This window comes from Scyliorhinus canicula, chromosome 12 (assembly GCF_902713615.1).
Source record: "Scyliorhinus canicula chromosome 12, sScyCan1.1, whole genome shotgun sequence".
NCBI classification, from domain to species: Eukaryota; Metazoa; Chordata; class Chondrichthyes; order Carcharhiniformes; family Scyliorhinidae; genus Scyliorhinus; species Scyliorhinus canicula.
In genome coordinates, this window is record NC_052157.1 from 124,801,987 (window position 1) to 124,826,163 (window position 24,177).

The 24,177-nt window shown below is 42.1% G+C and overlaps 1 protein-coding gene across 1 annotated transcript in view; it reads left to right on the forward strand.

The window, feature by feature from the left end:
• tyw1 (tRNA-yW synthesizing protein 1 homolog (S. cerevisiae)) overlaps positions 1-24,177 on the forward strand; it is a 154,524-nt gene that overhangs the window by 70,524 nt on the left and 59,823 nt on the right. Inside the window, exons 12-13 of the mRNA XM_038814048.1 lie at positions 5,282-5,459; positions 6,897-7,032. Of these exons, the coding sequence (XP_038669976.1) occupies positions 5,282-5,459; positions 6,897-7,032 (314 nt within the window). The remainder of the gene's footprint in view (positions 1-5,281; positions 5,460-6,896; positions 7,033-24,177) is intronic.

Genomic DNA, 24,177 nt, shown 5'->3' on the forward strand with positions numbered 1-24,177 from the left:
AGTAGGATCAAGGATGACCTTGTGCTGCAACTCCACCTTTTCGCACTTTTCCTCATTTCCAACATTAAGCATCTACAGGCCCCTAGGATAGAAATTTTCAAAGATTCACAACCTTATGAGATAATAAATTTCTCCTCATCTCAGTCCTAAATGGCTGACAGTTCTAGACTGCCCATCCTAGGAAAACCTCCTTGCACTGTCAAGGTTGCTAAGAACGTTGTATGTTTCAGTGAGATCACCAATCATCCTTCTAACCTCGGGAGAATATAAGTATAATCTACTCAACATTTCTTTGTCGAACAATCTCCTCACCCCAAAGTTAAGTCTGCATTGTACTCCCCACAAAGAAGTTACAGAGTGCATTGCTTAACTCTCAGACTGGCCTTCACACTTCAGTCTTCTCATTTACTTTCCTGATTCAGAACTGGTCTTAGTATTGTCTCTCTTCCCCCCCCCACCTCGCCCCCAAATTCCAGTCATTGAAATAATTCACATATTAACATTAAGGTCTTTGCTGTCTTCCCGAATATTGCTGTTTAGATACGGGTTTATAATGCTGCCACTGATTGAGTGTTGCCTGATAGCTGTGCTTGTAATAGTTAAATCGGCACTCTTAATGAGGTAGGATCTTCGTAACAGCAGAGTATTGCATCTAAGGGGAGGACTAACTGACAGCTTTCTCATAGGGAGATAAATCACATGGTTGTGTACTGAACAGCAATAAAGTACAGTTTGCAAATAGTTTATCCTCCTTTCTAGCTAAACGAGACTGGATCATGGCACTGAAACAAAAATTCATATTTGTTAGATTTTTCTCTTGCAGACTTATGGGAATTGCTTAATAGTTCATGTTGATGAGGCGAATCCCACACAATAGCCCCAGTGTTCATGGGAGGGAGTGGGCAGGAACCTTTCCTGATGGGAAAGCAGGAAGTATGGATTTTCCCAACGTGCTGCTAAAATGAACAGTAGAATGCATTATAATTTATTTTTACCAGGTTTTCTGATCGATGGGCTGACTACCTATCAGTTAGAGAAGGCAGAAGCACTAGGCTACAGCTCGTGAGGAGGAAGGGCAAGGTTGGCAAGAGGAGTGGGAATCATGGCTGTGGACAGGGGGAACGGATTGTTGTCTAAGGGTGGGGCAACGCAGTGATCGCAGGCTGAGATGTTGGCTGGTCATGCGGAGAGAAGCAAGTAATTTTGTTTGCTTGGAGCAAACATGCCTTTGGTCCACGAGCAATGTTGCACTTAGATTATGGATGCTGTCCTTCCCACCTCCTTTTATCTGAGTTTCAGGAAACCCAATAGAAATGGGTAAAGCAAAATGGCTGGTAAAATTGGATTTACAAAGCTTCTTAAAATGTTGTTGTGTCCTGCCGACTTCCTGAGAGTGGATTTGTTGCCTCTATTAAAACTGGAAGTCGGTGGACCTGAGGAAGGTTTGAAATTTTGATTTTAACTTTCCCTCTGACACAAGCCCACCATTTTGTTGGTGGGGGAGGTGTTGGGAAGAGTAGGCGGTAAATACACTTGCATGTTTCCATCTGCTAGCCATGGTGAAGCTTCAGTATGAGTAAGAACAAATATTTTGTGATTTATACTTGGCACAGAAATTTGCTGTAACAAGTGCATATTGATTTTCTGTAAAGCTAACTTTATCATCTCCAGTGCCTTCGACAGCAGATTGCCTGGCAAGCACCCCCTAATATTGTGCACAGTATTTTCTAGAAGGGTAAAGGCAGATAGGGTTAAATGTCATTTTTGTTCTGGAAGCTGAAGCGTTGCGTTTCTCCTGAAATTATGCAAGCCCATTGATCCTCAAAAATGAGCCTGAGTCTCTGCTTTGAATCTGACTGCCATTTCTGCAACTTCCAGTTTTACTGGGGCTGTTCTTGGGAAGAGCATGAAATTCAGCAGCAAGACAGAGAAAGACCGAGAAAGAATATCAGCAAAGTAATATGACTGGTGGGACCATGTTTTAGGAGAGCTTGGGTAGAAGCTATGGCCATCTGGGGAGTCCCACAAAGAGTGGGAGCATGGATTTGTTTCCCATGACCATAAGACTGGTGATAGAGCCAAGTTACACGGTTCTCAACCATCAATTTTCTGGAATAATTGGCGAGATACATTAATAAAAGTGAATAACTCCGTCTTTTTTTGTAATATGCATTGATAATTTGGCTGTTTTAAATTGAGGATTGAATAAACTAGGCTTCACTGTTCAAACGAGGTGTGGATCAATTGCAAATACTGAGTCAGTGCCAGTTTTACAATCACTATTAGGGTTTTAGGAACTTGGATGCAATACTTTGGTATATGAATCATGTTTCCAAGAGTGTAAGCCAGCAGCGTTTCATTGGATGGAAAACATGAAGCCCAAATGGGATGCAGACAGAGTACAGGATAAATTTTCCTCACTGAAATTTGATCAGTCACTGTTGTCAATAATACATGACTATAATTTTGCTCTGAGCAATATTCTGCATTGTTTATATGGCAGAATTAAGTGGGAGCGTATGCGGGAAAATAAAGCAGAATGTAACCTTGTCCCAGTCTGTACCATGTAAGAAATGCAGAGTGCAGTAATATGTTCATGACAGATGGTACAAAAGGTTTCTCCGGTAATAAATTCAATGTTGGGATGGAACTTCTTTCTGCAAACTGGTGCATTCTGTAGCTACAACTGAAACTGCAAATAAAAAAAATAATTGTACTCTAAATATATTGCAGCAGAGGTGGGATTGGATGGATTTATTGATAGGGCCACCTTTTAAGAATGAAATATAGAAATGTGATTGTATTTGATAAGAATGTGCCTTTTTATCAGATGCTATTAATGAATCACAGGTAATCTGAAGCTTGATATTGGGTATTCATAAAATTCCATAAACCGGTTGTCATATTTGATAGAAAATTTGTTCTATCCATTTTGACTTCTGTATTCCCCTTTCCGACCATATGACGATATAATTTGTCATTTTGGATTGTAAATTGTAGTACCAATCTATATACCTGTTTAAATGCAATAACAATGGTACAATAATGCATATTTCTAAACTGAGACATTATGCATGGTGTGCCAATTATTATCCAATATCATATATAGAACAGGAACAAAGTGGAATGAAGTAGCCAAGTAAAGAACAAATTAAAGCTAAGGAGCCTTAAATCTACCGAAGAGGAGGCACTGAATGTGCATGCAAGCAGAGAGTTAAAGATGCGCAACAAACCCTGGGTCACTGTCCGTGTGGATTCTGCACATTCTTCCCGTGTCTGCGTGGGTCTCACTCCCACAACCCAAAAAGATATGCAGGGTAGGTGGATTGGTCGTGCTAAATTACCCCTTAATTGGGGGAAAAAAAGAATTGGGTACCCTAAATTAATTTTTTAAAAATGAGCAATAAGGAAAACCTACCATTAAAATTAGAAATTTAACGAATCAAATCGCTCCCCAAAAAAGTTCATATTGCTTTTGAATGTCCATTTTGAATTTCCCCAGCTAGTCTACTCTTGATTTAAAAAAAAAAAAAAAACTTTTTTGAAAGTGCAAATGATTCTGAACAAAATTATTATTCATATCCATTGCGTTATCTGTGCAGTGTTAATTTAAGAAAAATATTTTCCTGGAGAAGCGTCCTGTTGATTCTATAGTCTAAGGTTCAATATCTGGCTGTGGCTAATTGGTATGCGGCTCACATTAGCAACTCTTTCTACTGTCTATGCATTTTCTATTTACCGGGTGACAGAAGATACTTTTTAATCTTGTCCATATGGGCTCAGCCAGTTCTGCTCCCAAGAGCTCACTTTTGCTTACCCCTACGGTGGTGACTACTACTGCCAATGTTGTAATATAACTGTATTTGTGCCAGAGCGAGTGGCACCTCCATTCAGGAATGTACCACCTGAAAGAATAGTGGAAACCGATTCAGTCATAACATTCAAAAGAGAATTGGGAAAATACTTGAAAAATGACAGAGCTGGGGGGTGGGGGTGCAAAAGATTAAAGTTTATTGGATAGTTCTCCCAAGAGCAGACACAGACGTGATGGCCAGAGTGGTCTCCCTCCACGGCATATCATTCTATAATTTTGTGGTGTTAGACATTCTCTGCTGTGTGAAATGCTGTGGGCAACTCCTTGGTACTCCATGAGGCCCCTTCCCATTAGAACTGAATCCTTTACCTGTTGTTTGGTACTGTCTATTCTTGTGGTTACTTCCCTGTCGTGTCAGACCCCATGATCCTTTCTACATATCTGCCAGACGCTTTGCTAAGAAGCCCCAGACCTAGAACCTGGAAAGGAGGGGGTGTGGTGGGCAGTTGGGGTGGGGAAGAGTATTTAACCAGGCGCGGCAATTGTACGTTATGTGATGAAACACCAAGAGATACGACCAAGCCGAGTTGGCAACCCTATTAATACGTCATAAAAAATACAGCAGCGTTTCAGCTACTATGTGGTACCAATGAACCCTGAGAAATTGGATGCAATGCACATACTCAGCTGCACATTTTAAATTCAGCAAAACATCACAACTTTGGGCAAAAATATCATGTCCACGTACTCAGAATGACTTCTAAACAGTGTCATCATTTGCAAACTATTTGATTCATACTTTTTATCCAAGATACAAAATAGTTTAATTAAAGAAAATAATACTTTAATAAGTCCACAAAGAGTCTACACAGAGTTTGAAGAAACAAAAACTTAATTTTATTTTACAACGACCATTAGGTACAGCTCCAGTAACTCCCTACTGGGTCTTCACTAGTCAGTGCCTTACTGGTCTCTATTTATACAGAGCCAGAGATTGTTAGAGGTCCCCCTCTCCCCTTAGGGAGCTCGTATTCTGTAAGATCTACGGGGTAGTTAATCATTCCTACCCCGTAGGACCCATGCGGATCATAACACATGGTTTGATCAGTTTCTATGAGGAGTGAATTGACATTGTGTCTGAAGACCAGAAGCATGTAAAGAAATGAATTGACCTATTTTTATACAAGGCTAAATTACAACCCAGGAGGAGACAGCTACAAAGGAAACTGAAGTGCAGATCAAGTTTACTTGTTGTTTTACCATGTATAAGGAGAATAAAACGTTTTGATATTAGCTAGATGTTAAAAAGTAAAGTGAATTAAGGTGTGATTTGTAGTACTAATGACCTCCTGCATGCTTTAAATGTCAAGGGAGTAATCTTGGATTAAATAATTCTGGTCCACTAGCCCAAACATAGCACAAATGTGCTAAATTGGTGTTTTGCATAAATGTATGTTGTTTTTGCAGGTGTACCTGGAGTACAGGCTGAACGTTTTGAGGAGGGAATGATGGTGAAGCACTGTGCCTTGTCGTTGGTAGGAGAGCCAATCATGTACCCAAAAATCAACCAACTTGTTAAATTACTGCATCATAAAAAAATTTCCACTTTCCTAGTAACAAACGCTCAGTTCCCAGAGGAAATCAGGTGAGAATGATCAATTAAATTGATCGATGAAATTCAGGTACATTCAAGAAAATTAACTTTGCATATTTTATAATTATGGTACTTTGTGGAAAAGGGATTATTGGTTATGGGGTTTTAACTGTCTATAAAATGCTGTCTGGTGAAATGAAAGCAATATTTATAGTAGCGCGAGTTTATTTACTAAGCTTTTATTTGATTTTCAATTAATTAAAGTAGACTATTTAAACAGACTAACATCGCCTTCAACAGCAACTTCTATTTATATAGCACCTTTAATGTAATAACATGTCCCGAGGCACAACATAGAAACATTATCAAACAAAGCATGAGATGAATGTAAGGCGATGCGAGGTCAGATGACCAAAAGCTTGGTCAAAGAGTTAGGTTTTACAGAGTCTTTTATAAGAGGAAAACAAAGTCAAGAGATGGAGAGGTGTAGGGAGGGAATTCCAGAGCACAGGGCATAGGCAGCTGACTATGGTATGGCTACCAATGGTTGCGTATTTAAAATTGGGATGCTCAACAAGCTAGAATTAGATGAGTTGCAGCATTCTTGGAAGACTGTGAAGAGCCGGAGATTCCAGATGTAGGGAAGATAGAGGCCATGGAAAGATTTGAAAACAAGGAAAGAAAGCAAGTTAAAATTTACCTCTTGTTTTAATGTGTGTTTTAATGTGTGTATCAAGTGTAAGATTTTTTGATTTCAATTCAATAATAGAAGTAAGGTTACACCTAATTTATAATACTGATGGTCTACCTTTTGTTTTGAATGCCTTGTAAATTACCCAGTGAAGTACCTCTGAACTAATAGATTGATATTTTTATACCTTCAATTTGTAGAATTGTTTTTTACTGTGGATAAAATTCATGCAGAACTATTATTTCCAGAATCATGCAATATATTACAAATGTGAAATTCATTTTCACTTCAAAAAGCATTTTATGCAATGAGGAATAGCATAATAGAAGGAATCTTTTGATTTGGACCAAATATATATTTTACATTTTTATTGCAGGCATGAATAAAAAGTGTCCAGATACAATTTTTAAAAACTTTTCGAGTACCCCAATTATTTTTTTCCAATTAAGGGGCAATTTAGCATCGCCAATTCACCTACCCTGCGCATCTTTGGGTTGTGGGGTGAAACCCACGTAGACACGGGGAGAATGTGCAAACTCCACACTGACAGTGACCCAGGGCTGGGATTCGAACGTGGGTCCTCAACGCCATAGTCACAGTGCTAACCACTGCGCCACCGTGTTGCTCTGAACCAAAGTAATCTTGACCATTGTTTTCTTGGTCAGAATGGAAGCAAGGGAGGGAAAGACAATTAAGTGATTCAATTGAATTTGGGCTCAGTGGATTAATTCTCCTTTGTTCTGAAGAAAAAGTTATCAATGAAATAATTTCCTCAAATGTAATGTTCCTTCATTCAGAAAACTTGGACCAGTTACTCAACTTTATGTCAGCGTGGATGCAAGTACTAAAGATAGCCTGAAGAAAATTGATCGTCCTCTCTTTAAGGACTTTTGGCCAAGGTTTCTTGAGTCCCTGAAGGCTTTAGCAGACAAGGTATTGAGATTATTTACTCAATTTTCCAAATGTATATTGTAGCTTTTAAATGCATCAGTGTGTCATCATGATATTTAAATAGGGGAGAACGAAGAAACTATATTGGATTTCAATTTGCAAAAGGATCTTGAAATTGATTTATGGTGAGCTGACTTTTAAATCAATGGCCCTTAAGTCAATTTTAATCCTTTGATGTATTCAGAAACATTGGCTTTTCATCGGCATGTTGTTGTGCACTTTATCCAATATCCAAACCGCCGCATTCTCCAAAAACTCATTATTCTGCCACCCCAACCCCGACCATCCCCAAAATGTAATCATACACAGCCCCTTGTCTGTTATCTCAAGCCAATGCAAGCAATTACAGCTAAACCATGATCTGCTGATAAATTTGGCTGGCTGAATACTTTATTTGTTTTCAGTCACTATCTTCCTGGTTTAAAAAGTAGTTGAGATATTGACTTCAGTTAGTTTTACATATGTTAGGTAAAAAATGCAATTAACAGGTTATTCACTTGCTATGTGTAATTTCAATTGAGAAACTTTTTAGAGTATTCTCAATATAAATGATTGCCAGTGGAAAAGGCAACACTGTTTAATCTGAAACTGCAATCTCGTTCAACATATAGATTGGTAAATAGATTGCAAGGCTTTACGTCAGATATATTTTCATGGAGACCGATAAAGATGGTGTTTGGGTGTATTTGTAACCGAATATGATTAGATGGTCCTTGGGTGTATTTGTAACCAGATATGATTAGTGTAACATTTCCTGCTTTTGGGGTAATAACAGTGTCAATGGCCTGGCGTTTCGGATATGTTGAATAGTTTCTGTTATTGAGTATACGGTATAGTTTCCTGTTGTATGCATGACACCTGAAGCATTGAGTACATATTGCTTGTCCGTAGGTATGGATAACGTGGCTTTGATATAGTTTTATTGCTAATTTTAAGAGGAAATCAATAACTGGAATACTAAACAAAATGTAACCAACTGTAGTTAGTGTAGAGATAGAGAATGCTTGTCTATGGGACAATTAATTTCTGTACTAATAAACGACTCTCAAGAAAGTGGTTTGGCTTCTATCCAAATCCCTATCTATTTAGAGGATAGAATGTAATTACTCGCCTGTTGAGAAATAATTTGAGGATTCTTCAAACAAACTGGCCTCCATTTTGAAGGAAATAGGATAAATATGAGTAGCAACATCATGTTGTTTCGTTCACATGTGGCGAAGCAGCGCTCAGTTGGGGATTTTGAAGTTGTTAAGTAACACAATTTAAAATTTCAGGAAAAAGTCAACACTTTTTTGTTTTCAAATCAGGAAACCACTATTGTGCAGATTAAATATTATTCTTCTATTTTATTTTATCTTCTGTGTAAACCTATTTCCTGTAATAATAATCTGTATTTTTAGTCTGGAGTGTGTGATCTGACATGGTGGTACTTTTCCTGTATCAAAGATCTCCTGAACAAATAGTGGACATTTTTCATTACTCTTGTGCAAAGCTTTAATTATAATATTTTATTATTGGTTCCTGGCTTGTGGATGCCATTAAGAAGACCAGAATTTGTTGCCCATCTCTAATTATCCTTGAGAAGATGCTTGTGAACCATCTTCTTGAACTACTGCAATCCATGTGATATAGGTATACCCACTGTTAGGGGTGAAAATATTCACACGAAGGCTTGAGTATAAGTTTAAAAAAAGCAGTTTATTATGTCAAAATTCTGGGAGACAAGATCTGGGGGCTCCGCAGCCCCTGACAGCACCGTATCCCACTTGAGCTAAAGCTCACACGGGTTAATATACAGACTCAAGAGGCGGAATTAGTTGTTTTCTCATTTACATACAATCAATCAACTATATTCGTGTCATACTTCATTACATGCAGTCAATCAATTTTCCTGGCATATTTAATTATCACATATATGGTTAAAGTGGGTGTTGTCTTACCTGCCTCTAACTTCATAACCGAAGTCATTCAAAACTAACATAATGATCTGTCCTGTCTACAGCCGTAGACCTTGAGCTTATCAAGGATACATTGCATATCTTGTTCTGTGAAGCTGTTATCAGCGGCTGTTGGGACACACTCTATACATACCCATGCTTGGGTCTCATGAGACATTTTACAGGGAATGTGGCTTGTTCAGCCTTTTTGTGTCTTTAATATCACAAAATAGCTAACAGCCATTTGGTGTCTTTTCTGATATTAACAGCATTGTGTGTACACTATTTCTACAAATTGCCTCTTCTAAACAGGCATCTAAGCCAATGAGTATCTTTTGTCTCATCAGAACTATTCAAAAGTAATATAGGAGCACAAATGTAGTTATAGGGCCACCTATAATTTATATCATAGTTCAGTATCACAAAATACCCTCCAAAGCTTTTTTACAATCCAAGTTGGTGTTATAACTGGACGGGAAGATCCCAGAATGGAACACTGGCTCAAAAGACTGTAATTTTCTTTTAGAAAATGTAGAGGACAGAGTCACAAGACTGCTAATTAGTTTTAACAACAAGAAAAAAAACATTTATTAAACATGCAAAGTTGGACTACGATACAATACTGCTTTACCCTTACCGTCACTAAGACCCACAGATTTTCAGGTTAAAACTGATTACAAAATGCATCTTAAACTACAATGGTCTCAGTTAAAGTCCCTTTAAACACATGAGTTGGCTGTAGTCAAATAACCTCTCCACTCTGATCTCAAGTGAATGCCTTTGGATTTCTTTAAAAAAATCCCCACAGATGATTGTCACATGAGAGTTTCCAAACCCCACTTCCAAAAAGGTATCTCTGCTGGTATCTCTAATGGAAAGGATCCTTTTATTTGCGGGATCGGAGGAGAGTAATACGTCAGGAATCTATGGGCGGATCCTAATCTTTGGGCGGATCCTAATCTTTGGGCGGATCCTATCAGAAGGAGTAGGCTCAGTGGATGGGGTGAATCTGAAGTGGGAGGGGAAGCTGGGACCCATAATAGATACCAAGGTGTGGAGGGTGAACGCCACTTCCTCGAGGCTGGGCTTGATCCAGCTTAAGTTAGTGTTCAGGGCACGTCTAACCAAGGAGAGGATGAGTATTTTTTTCCCCAGAGGTGGACGAGAGGTGTGAGCGGTGCTCAGGAGGTCCAGCCAACCACACGGACATGTTCTGGTCCTGTCCCAAACTTGATAGCTTTTGGGTCGCCTTCTTTAGCACCATGGCGCCGATTATCAATAGTAAACTGGAGCCCTGCCTTTTGGTTGCCATTTTTGGATGTTGGACTCGCCGGGGCTGTAGACGGGGTTGGAGGCAGATGTCCTTGCCTTTGCCTCGTTGGTCGCCCGAAGGTGAATCCTGCTGGGGTGGAGTCTCCAGCCCCATCAAGGGCATGGCATGGCAAGGTGAGCTAATGGAGTTTTTATTTAAAAAAAAAATAATTTTAATTCAAATTTTCACATTCTCACAAAAAAGAAAAGAGTAACAGAAAATTCAAAAAAACAAAAAGAACAACCCCCCCCCCCCCCGGGTTGCTGCTGCTGCTGACGTTTTGATTTTACCGTTCTGCCAGGTGATCTAGGAATGGTTGCCATCTCCTGAAAAACCCCTGCACTGACCCCCTTAGGGCAAATTTCACCTTCTTCAATTTAATAAACCCTGCCACATCGTTGACCCAGGCCTCCACGCTTGGGGGCCTCGCATCCTTCCACTGAAGAAGAATCCTCCGCTGGGCTACTAGGGACGCAAAGGCCAGAACACCGGCCTCTTTCGCCTCCAGCACCCCCGGCTCCACTGCAACCCCAAATATTGCGAGTCCCCAGCCTGGATTGACCCTGGATCCTACCACCCTTGATACCGTCCTTGCTACAACCTTCCAAAACTCCCCCAGCACTGGGCATGCCCAGAACATATGGACATGGTTTGCTGGGCCCCCAGAGCACCTAACACTCCCACTCCCAAAAAACTGACTCATCCTTGTCCCGGTCATATGAGCCCTATGCAGCACCTTAAACTGTATGAGGCTAAACCGCGTACATGAAGAGGAGGAGTTCACCCTTTCCAGGGCATCCGCCCACGTCCCCTCCTCAATCTCCTCACCCAGCTCCTCCTCCCATTTACCTTTCAGCTCCTCCACCGAGGCCTCGTCTACCTCCTGCATCACCTGGTATGCTTCCGAGATCCTCCCCTCTCCAACCCACACCCCCGAGAGCACCCTGTCCTGAACCCCACGCGGCGGCAGCAGAGGGAACCCCGCCACCTGCCGCCTGACAAACTCCCTTACTTGCATGTACCTAAAGGTGGCTAAGATCTTTGCCAACAACGTTGCGTCCACATTCAAGAGTGAAATCGGCCTGTATGACCCACACTGCAGGGGATCCCTGTCTCGCTTAAGAATCAAGGAGATCAGCGCCCGAGACATCGTCGGGGGCAAAGCCCCCCCCTCCCTTGCCTCGTTAAAGGTCCTAACCAACAGGGGGCACAGCAGGTCTGCATGCGTCTAGTAAAATTCAACCGGGAACCCATCCGGCCCCAGTGCCTTCTCCGACTGCATATTCCCTATCCCTTTGACCAGCTCCTCAAGCTCAACTGGCGCCCCCAGACCCTCCACCCGTCCCTCCTCCACCCTCAGAAATCTCAGCCGGTCACTAATGGAGTTTTTAAACCTACAGAAGGTTAAGTGGACTGTGAAGGGATCGGTCGAAGGGTTCTCCCAGACGGGGAGGCCTTTTATTACTTCAATGAACTAATCATCGTCAGTTGCTAGGGGGGTAGGGGAGATTGGGAGGGCAGGCAGGTTTAGGTCTGTGAGATTAGAACATAGAATAGTACACCACACAACAGGCCCTTCAGCCCACGATGTTGTGCCGACCATTTATCCTAATCTAAGAACCTAACCTACACCCCTTCAATTTACTGCTCTCCATATGTCTGTCTAAGAGTCACTTAAATGTCCCCAATGACTCTGACTCCACCACCTCTGCTGGCGGTGCATTCCACGCACCCACCACTCTCTGTGTAAAGAACCGACCTCTGACATCTCCTCTATACCTTCCTCCAATCACCTTAAAATTATGTCCCCCTCGTGACAGCTATTTCCCCCCGGGGGAAATGTCTCTGGCTATCCACTGTATCCATGCCTCTCATCACCTCTCTTCCTTCTTCGCTCCAATGAGAAAAGCCTCAACCTTTCTTCATAGACATGCCCTCCAGTCCAGGCAGCATCCTGGTAAATCTCCTCTGCACTCTCTCCAAAGCATCCACATCCTTCCTATAATGAGGCGACCAGAACTGGACACAATATTCCAACTGTGGTCTAACTAAGGTTTTATAAAGCTGTAGCAAAATCTCGCGGCTCTTAAACTCAATCCCCCTGTTAATGAAACGCAACACACCATACGCCTTCTTAACAACCCTATCAACCTGGGTGGCAACTTTGAGGGATCAAAGTTCCGCCACACTTCCAAGAATCCTGCCTTTAACCCTGTATTCAGCATTCAAATTCGACCCTGTGGTGTAAGTATACCCAGAATGTTGTTAGGTGTGGGGTGGTATTCTCCGCTCCCGATAAAAATCGGGATGGCCGTCGTGAAATCGGCCGAGGTTCACGACGGCCTCGGGGCCCGCTCCCCGCACCTAATTCACCCCCACCCTGGGGGCTAGGAGCGGGCCCCCGTCGTTCCCGGCCGTGTCCTCATCGCGGCGGAAATGACGCGGAAACGGCACTTTTCTGATGTCATCTGCGCAGGTTGCTGGTTCCAACCCGCGCATGCGCGGATGATATCAGCGCGCAGACAAAACGAACCCGCGCGTGCGCGGTGCCGACTTTCTCCACCGCCGCCCGGCAAGACGTGGCGGCTTGATCTTGCCGGGCGGCGGTGGGGAAAGAGCGCGTCCTTTTTGGACGCTGGCCCGACGATCGGCGGGCACCGATCGCGGGCCTGTCCCCTCCCGAGCACAGTCGCAGTGCTCCCGTCCAAATCGGGCCCCTAGATGCCCCAAACGGGCATCTGTTGCCCGTTTCACGAATGCAGCGACCAGGTGTGGTTGCTGCCGTGGTGAAACGGGCGTGAAGGGCCGGCCGCTGGGAGAATCGCCGTTCGCCATGAAAAACGGCGAGTGGCAATTTTTTCGAGGGGCGGGGGGGAAGAATCGCTGGGGGCGCCAGGGGGGCGTAAAAAATGTCGGGAGTCCCTCCCACGATTCTCCCACGCCACGTGGGGAGTGGAGAATTCCGTCCGGGGAGTCCCAGAATGTTGACCTCGTTGAAAGTCCACATGGTAACACTGAGCTTGATACATGAATGAAAATCGCTTATTGTCACGAGTAGGCTTCAAATGAAGTTACTGTGAAAAGCCCCTAGTCGCCACATTCCGGCGCCTGTTCGGGGAGGCTGTTACATGTGCATATGGGCTGGATTTAAATGGATACTGAAGTGCCCACCCCCAGCAAAAAAAATAAGAGGGCAGTACCTCTCCGTTCCAGTGACTTGCCCCGTTCACATTTAGTGTTCGGGACATGAATTGCTTTAAGGCAGGTCTTCTGTCCCATCTGGGTGGAAGACCCACCTCTGAGAGCTGCCAGCCAATCAAATAGCCAGCAGTTCTCTGGTCCTGACAGCGTTGCCAGGAATAGTGGCCATTGCTGGGACTGCAGAAGTTCCCTGAACTGGCATTAAAATGGTCAGTGGTGCCATCTGTGGGGAGTTAATGCTGGGGCAAGGCTAGAGGCCCTGGTGAGAAAGGGAAAAGCTAGAAGCCCTAGAACGGGGTGTTGGGAAGTAACCTTGGTGTAAGGGGAACTTCATTGGGCTTCAGGACTTGTTAAGGAGAGCACCTTCTTGCCCACCACTAGCCCGCAATGTGAAAGCTGCTGGGCTGGTCTCCTGGATGTTGCCCTCTTCTACCGCTGGTTAAATCCCAGCGACGAAGCGTGAGACCCTGAGTGACCATTAATTGGCCACTCAAGGGCTCTATTGGTCCACGTATGGGTGGACTGCCCAACACCTCCCCTGCTCCTTGTAAAATTGTGGGTGCAAGTAGGTGGCATACACGGTGACTATGGACCCCGGGGGTCCATAAAATCCAGCTCCATGTTAACAATCTCAACTTTCACATTATTCATTGGGTTCCTCAGGGAAACAATATTTCATTCCTATGAGCGTGTTATAAGCATGTAATTTTCAGCAGCTAATCCATCCACCTTATATCTTCCTAAGAGCCTAATTTGTTCTACTTCCTCAACTGGTAAAGTTCATTTCTAATACCTTTGGTTTTGCTACGAGGGCGAGATAAATTCCAGCTTTGAAGACAGAAAACTTATCTTATCTGACATCAGGATTTGTGATCCTTTGGTAATATCCTGATTTCATCATGAGACAGTTGGCCATCTTTCTTATATGGTAGTAAGAACAGTACTGTCTGCACCATTCCAGAAATGCTCCCACTTCAGATAGTTTGTCACTGAGATTGGATTTCTTTCCTGTCTACAAGAATCACCCTTATCGATTGACACTACTTGGAGAGTGTCCAGCAAGCAATTGCCGGGCTCCATTACAGCTCTATTGTTTTGCCAGTAGTAGCTTGACATTAAGGTGGACTGTAAAATAATAAATTAGAATCAACAGTGGTGATCAATTTTATTTTGGTTATGTGCACTCTTCATACTGGTTTCCACTGAGTACGATTACAGTGCTGAAGGGAAATCGGAAGGTGGAGACTTTGCAAATTCATAATGAATGACTCATATAGTAAATGAGTTTGGATTTCATTGACTTCAAGTACTCTTCCAGTCAAATAATAAAAATGAAATGTGTGAAAGTTGTTTAATGCTCTTTCCATAAATCTACCATGAAATAATTTTTAAAAATGTCTAGCGAAGGGATATTAGAAAGGAAATTAATTATTTCCCAGATTCGTATTTATTCGCCCATATTGATGTCTGTGTTTTACTTTGAGTACATTTATCTAAATAATTCACTGTATTCTGTAGATGTTTCTTATGCTACCGAGATTTAAATCGTTTTATATTATTACTTGCATTCACTTTTGCATTTGTTAATATTTCCAGTAGTTCTTTCCAGTGTCCCCCAATAAATGTTTTTAAATCTATTGATTAGAAATTAAATGCTGTAATTGAGTCATTACTTGTACATTTGTAATTTTGTTTTTGTATTGCACAAATGTCCTTAAAGTTCTTAAAAGACAAAAAAAACGTGTAACCCATTGAATATTTAGGCTCTGCTCCAGTTTCCAAAGTCAGTCTGAAATGTAACATTAATAAAGTAATACTGCAGGTTTTCAATTCTGGGGCGAAATTCTCCCCTACCCGGCGGGGCGGGGGGTCCCGGAGTGGCGCCAACCACTCCGGCGTCGAGCCTCCACACTCCACGGAGTGGGCTAGGCCCGCTCCGGAGCAGATGGCACCACACCGACTGGCGCCAAAACCGGCAACAACGGCCTTTGACGCCCGGCGCCGGGATTGGCCGAAAGGCCTTCGCCGGTTTGCGCATGCACCGGTGCGTCAGCTGTCGCTGACGTCACCACCGGCGCATGCGCGCTGGGGGATTCACTTCAGCCTCCGCCATGGTGGAAGCCGTGGCGGCGGCGGAAGAAAAAGAGTGCCCCCACGGCACTGGCCCACCGGCTGATCGGTGGGCCCCGATCACGGGTCTGGCCACTGGGGGCACCCCCTAGGGTCCGATCGCCCCGCGCCCCCCCCCAGGACCCCGGGGGCCCGCTCGCACCACCGATCCCGCCGGCACAGAGGTGGTTCAAACCATGGCGGCGGGAGAGGCCTCTCAGCGGTGGGACTTCGGCCCATCCGGGCCGGAGAATAACGGCAGCACAGAAACACGTAGCCTCCCACCGGCCCCCGCCATTCTCCGAGGCGGGATTGGCGGCACGCCGACTTTTTGCGGGTGGGAGAATTCTGGACATGGCGGGGCGGGATTTTCGGCGGCCCCGGGCGATTCTCCAACCTTGCTGGGGGTCGGAGAATTTCGCCCCAGAATTCGAAGAATATGAAACTTTTGAAAATTTGAAGTCTTGGACTAGTTTTATATTGAGCAAAAACACTACCTGCAATATCCTAAAAGTCAATTGTGCTGTACTCTATAATGCTTTAATGGTTTTCAAACTTTTTTCCTGGGACCAACTTTTGCCAATTGACTGACCTTCAGGTCCCACGATGCCCAGCACAGGCACAATGGGCTGAAGGGCTTTTTTCTGTGCTGTAAAACTCTATGAAAGTAGAGAGAGATATTCAAAGTGCAGAGGGGAGCCACGAGGTTGATGTCAATGTTTGATTTGTGGGGAAAAAAAACACAAGGTTTACATTTTGCTCGCACCTTCACAACTACGAGTACAAATTAGTTTGCAGACAACGAAGTACAGTCACTGCTGTAATGCAATTTGTGCATCGCAAACTCCATAGCTTCTGGAATTGCATCGGATTGAGCAGCAGCCTAAATGCCTTATCTCTGCTCACATGCATTCCATTTCTCAGCGATAAATCTTTCGAATGTCTTCCTCATCCCACATGTCATTTTACTCCACAAAACCTCCCAAAATGTTGGCTCCCACTTCAAGCATTTTCCATCCATCTATATCAGTAACCGAACATTAACTGGCATGGTTAACAAATGGCCATTCTTTTCTTATTTCTGATGCCTCCCCACCTGATTATACTTTCCATTATTTGCACCACCAAGTGCCTGTAGTGTAGCCTGCTCATCAGATCACACCTTGACCCATTTCGTAGTCCTCTGGCACATTCTCTTTGAGCACCTCATCTTGTTGCCTTTTAGGTAAGATTGGAAAATTGAAGCATTTCTTTGGCTACTCACCACAAAATGTGCTCCTCGTCTTTGACTCTGCTCCCTCCATGGCCTCATTCACTGTGGGCAGTTTCAAAATCCATTCAACCTGTGGTGAGATTCAAATTCCACATTCTCTACACCAGTTATTTTCACCTCTGCTACTACCTTTACTCTTCACTGTTGAAACCCTTATCCACGCTCAGTTATTCCATTGCTTTCCTGAATAACATACCATCACTAGCATAAATACCGACATTGTTAAAATATAGCGATTTGTATCTTGTCCCCTCAGTAAGCCCTAGCCATAGAATCATAGAATCTTTACAGTACAGAAGGAAGTGATTCGGCCAATCAAGACTGCACCGAGCAACCATTACTCAGTCCTTGTGTATCTCCTGTGGCTCCCATGTTCCTTAACACAAGAAATTTAAAATCTGTATCTTCCGGCTGCATTGTGTTCTTGGTCCTATACCCTACCCTCAATATGTACAGTGTGAAATGAAATGCTGAGCAAGTACAAATCTGCTTATCAAGAATTAATGTGAAATTTCTCGCTTAGAAAGCTGGAAAATGGTGTAACAATTTTGTGACAAGGCTGAAGATTACATTGGTGAAGGTTATTTTGAAAAGTATTTGGTATTAATAAAAAGGGCAGTCTGTGGAAGTTAAGTTATGCTAATGGAATGTAAAGCTGACCTTTTGTGCATTTTTGCATAATGCCAGTCATAAATCTCAGAACAAGGAGAAATAAATAATTTATAAATAGAAGATCCACAACTTAGCACCATGAAAGGTAAAATGTACTTCATTAGGGTGCACCTGCAAAGTCACCAAAGTCTTCCTTCCGAATGGAATACATTTTTACTTTGTATGATTCTTCATTGATTATTCAGTTCAAACAATACACAAAATAATTGCCACATTTGTCTACAAAATAATAGTGAGTGATACCCAAAAACACTATGCGCTTAGTTGTTAAGTATTTTGGAACTTGACAAAGGCAGGATTTTAGACCTATTAGATTATAAACATTTGGCAATTTAAGGATTAAAAGCCTGGGTTAGAGTGTGTTTTACTCCAGTAGTCATGTTTTTAAAATAATTTTGTTTTGCAAGACCAGAAAACTTTTAGGAGTAAGAGGTGAAAGCCTGGGCTAATGCACTGTTGTTTGATTAGGTGGAGTCCATGGGGAGTGAATGTGTTTTCAGCCTGTGGAGTTAATTTGTTTTAAGCTTGGGGAGATGATGTCATTGCCGTGTGGAGCGAAGGCATTCAAACATTTTGAGAAAGCTTTGGAATTTGAGTTCTGATCTGGTTAAATAACACTGAATTCACAAGTAAGGTGTTTTGCTCTCTCAGTAGGACAGTTTTAAAAATAAAAGAGTAATAATATTTAAAGCAGTGCAAACTTGTCTGAGGAAAAGGGGAAGCTGAAGCAAACCAATTGAAACTGCTTTTTGAAAATATCCAGCCAGAGTCTGCAAGGGTTCTAACAGGAGCCACATCTGTCTTGGAAGGCAAGTATACTCTGTGCCATTGGGATGTGGGGTGGATTGAGAGCTGTATGTTTTTCCTTATTGTTTAATTGGGAATAGAGATAGTAATTAGGGGTATTGTATTTGCTGTGTGAAATAGTATTATTTACGGGTAATTGGAAGCTATTTTCGCATGTGATGTTACAGAGTTTAATATTGCGGTAAGAATAAAATTTTGTTTTAAAATACCAAATCCCTATTTCTTCGTGCAATCACTCCTCGAGCGCAATCTTACAAAATAAACTAAAATATTGGGGTTTCGGTCCAGTTCCTCGCCATTGTTGGGATCTGGTCTGGGATCATAATAGGAACATCATCAAACTGTGGAAGAAGCTATAAGAATGCATGAACTAGGGGCTGGACAAACAGCTAAACAGTGGGCTAAACAGCTGGCTTGTAATGCGGAACAAGACCAGCAGCGCGAATTCAATTCCCGTACCAGCCTCTCCGAACAGGTGCCGGAATGTGGCGACTAGGGGCTTTTCACAGTAACTTCATTGAAGCCTACTTGTGACAGTAAGCAATTATTATTATTTTTACTTCTTTATGTTTAAATAGATAAGTGTTTCAATAGTCGATTACTTTGTAATCATGTGCAAATGATGATGAGTATTCTAGATTTATCCTATATGCTTCAAAAATAAGTAAATCACGCAGGGAATGAAGAATTAAACCACTGGAACAATATGGTTCTGAAAAGTATCTGTTGCAAACCTAGAACTAAAAAAGTTTACTTTAGTATTTTATTAAAATAATGAGAAAGCAAACCATTTTAAGTAATTGAGATGGACTGCTATATAAGGCTCTAGCCAGCAAAATCCTTATTTAGTTTTTGGAAAAAACTGGAAGATTTTTTCACGCACAGAAATATTGGATTGTTGAATGTTTTGCCACAAGGAGAAATTGATCCAAAATTGATTGCTGCATTCAGAAATGTATTGAATGCATATTGTTAAAAAATTGGGGTGTTGCCTTTGGAACAATGATTGTAGTCACTTAAACATGTGGCCTGACCATGCTGCATTTGAAAATATACATGTAATAACTAACTGCCCATATGAAGGTATTAACCAAAGAAATGTCAGAGTGGTCCCTTGTGATCTGATATTGATATTAGTGTTCCAGTGACGAAGCAAACCCTGGAATCATTTTGAGAAGAACAAGAAGCCACAGTGGAAGGAATGTAGGGTCTTTCTGGAAAGATGAGCTGAGATTGGCCAAATGGGTTTTGTAATTCATTATTAATTTGTGAATGGGACTTGGTGGATCCCTCTTTCATGAGCCATCACAGGTGTAGTGAGTTGGCTGGCATCCTTGTATGCAATTAAAGTCTATGTTATTTGTGGAAATTGGCTGATGAGAAATATTAGTTTTTGTGATTGCCCAAATTGATTGTTTGGCTGTTTTGATCCTGCACTTTGAATGAATGACCAGTTACCAGTCTGTTGTTTATCATTTTCCTTGGGCATTTGAGGAGCATTATCTGCTGATCAATTCAGAAATGTGTTAAAATAGTGATTTTGATGACCACTTCATCAGTGTCATTTTCTTCTACACCATTTTACCTAGATTTACTTGAAGCTGGAGATATCCAATGAGTTGATTCGATCTTCATATTCCCCATACTGTCATTCTCATTATTGCTTTGACCATTAGAAAATGAAATGTCTAAATATCAGTTTGTACAAATAAATGTTTGGTGATTTATATCATAAAAACTGAGTGATCTGGAACCTTAGAGCCTGGGACTATTGGCCAATGTTTGCACCTTTATTTTGGTGAGCCTATTTCTGTAGTTTGTGAAAGGTTGCTAAAGAGGAACCTCTGGGATGTCATGGGATAAAATGTTTATTTAGTAACAGCTGTTGAGAATTCAAAAGGAAATGAAAGCAAGAATCTGATGCTGGTGCTTTCCGAGGTCTGCAGCCTGTGTACTGTGGACATGCGCTGGGTAATGGTCCAGTTGAACAAGAGAAAGACATTCCTCTCCCCTTAATAACCATTGATACGTCCTTTGTCATCAACATCCTAGGATCACACCTGACCAGAAATTGAATTGGACTAACTGGATCAACAGTGTGGTAACAAGACAAGGGCAGAAGCTGGGTACTTATTCTGTGATCAGCATTTCACCTGTAACTCCACCTATCCACCATTCACAAAGCACAAGTCAGGGATGTAATGGAACACTCGCCCTCACATAGATGGGCATTACTGCAACAAAATGCAAGAAGTTCCATGCCATCCAGTGCAAACCAGTTTGTTTGATTAGTGCCTCTGCCTTGGTAAATGAACAGGATACACTGCAGCAACTCACAGAATCACAGAAAAATACAATCCGACTACCCCCTGACCCCATGACTCACCCTGAGCAATGGCAAAACTTGAAAATACAGGAAAAATAAGCGTCTTGCTTATTTTAAGCTGGAGAAGAGTAATTGCTTACAGAAATGAACATAGCACAGTAGAACAGGATCAATTACAGATGTGTATGAAGTCCTTCATTGATTTAGATCTACTGGCTCAAAAGTGTTTCAACCGTCTGTATACATCTGTAACAATCCCGACCATCCCGACTATTTGTTCATTAACGTGCAGAATGAATATCAACTCATACTTCTATTGAAAACCTACTGTGGCCATATAAATGTGTGGCTACATACATTTTCAAGTATGTAGTTCATTTTGCAGTCCTCTAAAAATTAGTTTCTTAGTGAAAACACATTATTGTGACAATTGAATATTTACAAAGCATGTAGGCCCTATTTCTCTTCGACTGGACTGTGCAAGCATACTAGTCTTGACCAGTGGGACGGCACTGTGGTTAGCACTGCTGCCTCTCAGCGACCCAATTCAATTTCGGCCTTGGATGACTGTGTGGAATCTGCACATTCTCCCCGTGTTTGCGTGGGTTTCCTCCAGATGCTCCGGTTTCCTTCCACAGTCCAAAGATGTGCAGGTTAGGTAGATTGGCCATCATCAATTGCCCCTTAGTGTCCAACGGTTAGATGAGGTTACGGGGATAGGGCAGGGGAGTGGGCCTAGGTAGGGTGCTCTTCCAGAGGGTTGGTGCAGACCCAATGGCCTAATGGCCTCCTGCACTGTAGGGATCCTATGATCATGATCTTTCATTCTTTAGTCACAGTACGGATTCTGACAAATTTTCAAGATGAAATTAAGTGGGAAAATGTGTTAACTTAATTTTTCATGATATTTGAGCGCAAATCCTATGCTGTTGCGCCATGAAGGGAAACAAATTTTCAGTTCTATCTATTGAATGTTCAAACCATGGAAAACAGCACAGACGATATACTGGCAAATATATTTCCATTCTAGGGCCATTTCCATTACTTCAAAGTGGATTTAAAGGGCTTGTAGCTTTCCTAAGAGGCTCAATAAGATTAATCGGTAACAGGAATTTGAAACATTATGCCTTTACAAAGAGTAAGCTTTTGGTTGGATTCCTTAAAAGTCAATATTTAGTCAAACTCCACACGGACAGTGACCCAGAGCCGGGATCGAACCTGGGACCTCAGCGCCGTGAGGCGGTTGTGCTAACCACTAGGCCACCGTGCTGCCTAACACCCATTTCTTAAAGGTACTCTCACATGACAATTCTTTGAGCATGTGTCAGAAGTGGAACTGAGATTGAGTTTTGAAGAACTGGAGAAAAGCCACACCTACTGAAAAAGTAACACAATGTTCAGAGCATACAGAAACCAAACAAACTACAAATAAATCATTGGATTCATTTGCCTCACCCAACTTCTGTTGAAATGAAAGGGAATAAGCAGCAGAACTGGCAGTTTTCCACTTGCAATAGCAGACTATGAGATTGCAACAGATTTCATTAACAAACCGGAGCCAGTACGAACAGCAACACTTTTAACACTGATGGGGAGAGACTGCCACAAATTGTGTTTCATCTTAAATCTCTCAGAAGAATAACAAAAGACAGATGGTAGAAGTCTTGAAGACATGCTATGAATCCCAAATGAATATTATTTATGAATGCTGTGTACCCAACATTAGGGTTCAAGGCGAAAAAGAGTCTCTTGTTTAGTGTGCGAGTGCAGTAACGTAACTTGCAGAATCCTGTGAATTCAGGCAACTAAAAGATGATCTCATTAAAGATAGGATTGTCATAGGCATAAGAGATCCTGGAGTGAAAGCACAACTACTGAGAGGAGAAATTTACTGTCCACGCAGTTGGCCTATGCAAAAGCACAGAGGTTGTAAAACGTCAGCTAGAGCATATATATGGCAGAACAGTCCAGGCTTTGCATTATGCTGAGAGACATTTCAGGACAAAAAGGCAGAACAATCACGGCCAAAGGACAGGATGGAAATACTGCAGAGAACATCACACAATGAAAAAGGTTTGTTCAGCGTGCAGAAAGCAGTGTTTTAACTGTAAGAAGCCAACTCATTTTGCACACAAGTATTTGGCTAGAAAGAAGTAAAACAAGCAGATGGCCACTGGAGAGATATCAGCTGAAGAGACAGACAAATCATTGTAGACCGTACAACAGGTTGACTCAGTCAAGTCTATAGGTAGGAAATGGTTTGTGACTGTGAGAATGAAGTATCAGACACTGGTCATGCAACACCGACCTTCCCAGACCTGGTGTGAAGTGGCTCAACATATCAATCCCAACCATGAAGCCCTCAAAAGTAAGGTTGAGGCTATTTGATAGCACGAAACTCGTATTGAGAGGATAAATTAAACTTTTTCTTAAAATAAATTGAGTACCCAATTCTTCTTTTCCAATTAAGGGGAAATTTAGCATGGCTGGCTCACCTACTCTGCACATCTTTTTGGGTTGTGAGGGTGAGACCCACGCAGAAACAGGTAAATTAATCTGAGAGCCCAATGCAATGGCAAGAATTAAGATCTAGAGATCCAGATCATAGATAATATGCAAAAGCCACTCATCTCAGCTGGAATAAGTCTAAAACTTGGACTAGTAACACAAAATGTGCCAAAAGAAATTTGCAATGTGTTGCAGCACATTCAACTATTGACCGTTGAACAAATCTTGGAGGAGTACAAAGGTGCATTTCCAGGTTTTGGATATATTTCTGGTGAATATTATCTTAGAAGTAGATGAGAGTGTGTAAGACCAATTCAGCACCTGCTGAGAAAAGTTCCAGCTTTCTCAAGTGCAATGAAAAAACAAGGTAGAAGAGCTGGAAATGAAGGGAGCAATCAAGAAAATAACATCTCCTACAGACTCGATAAACAGCATGGTAGCAGTGAAACAACTTGGAAAGCTGTGAGTATACATCGACCCAAAGGATCTAAATAAGCATTGAAGTGATCTCACTGCCCTATGCCAACCATCAAAGGATTTTTGCCGCAATTTACGGCAAAGATCTTTACTATCCGAGAGGCAAAGAATGGTGACTGGCAAGAGAAGCTGGATGAAAGCTGCAGTTTTCTAACTGCCTTCTGGATGCCTTCCAGGTGATACAGATGGTTGTTCATGTCGTTTGGCATTTCCACAGCTCCGGAAGAGTATCAACACAGACGACATAAGATAGTCAGTGATCTTCCTGGTGTGAAAGCTGCAAGGAATGATTTGCTCGTCTATGGATGTGGAGACACAATGGAAGAAGCCATTGCTGACCATGAATAGAATCTAATGTGACTGCTAAAGAGAGCTTGTAAGATTAACCGGAATCTGAGCAAGAAAAAATAATTACAGTTGCCTAAAGTCAAGTACATAGATCATGTACTGACATCAAAACATCTTTGCTAGGATCCTGAAAGAATGAGAGCTGTAGCAATGTGCA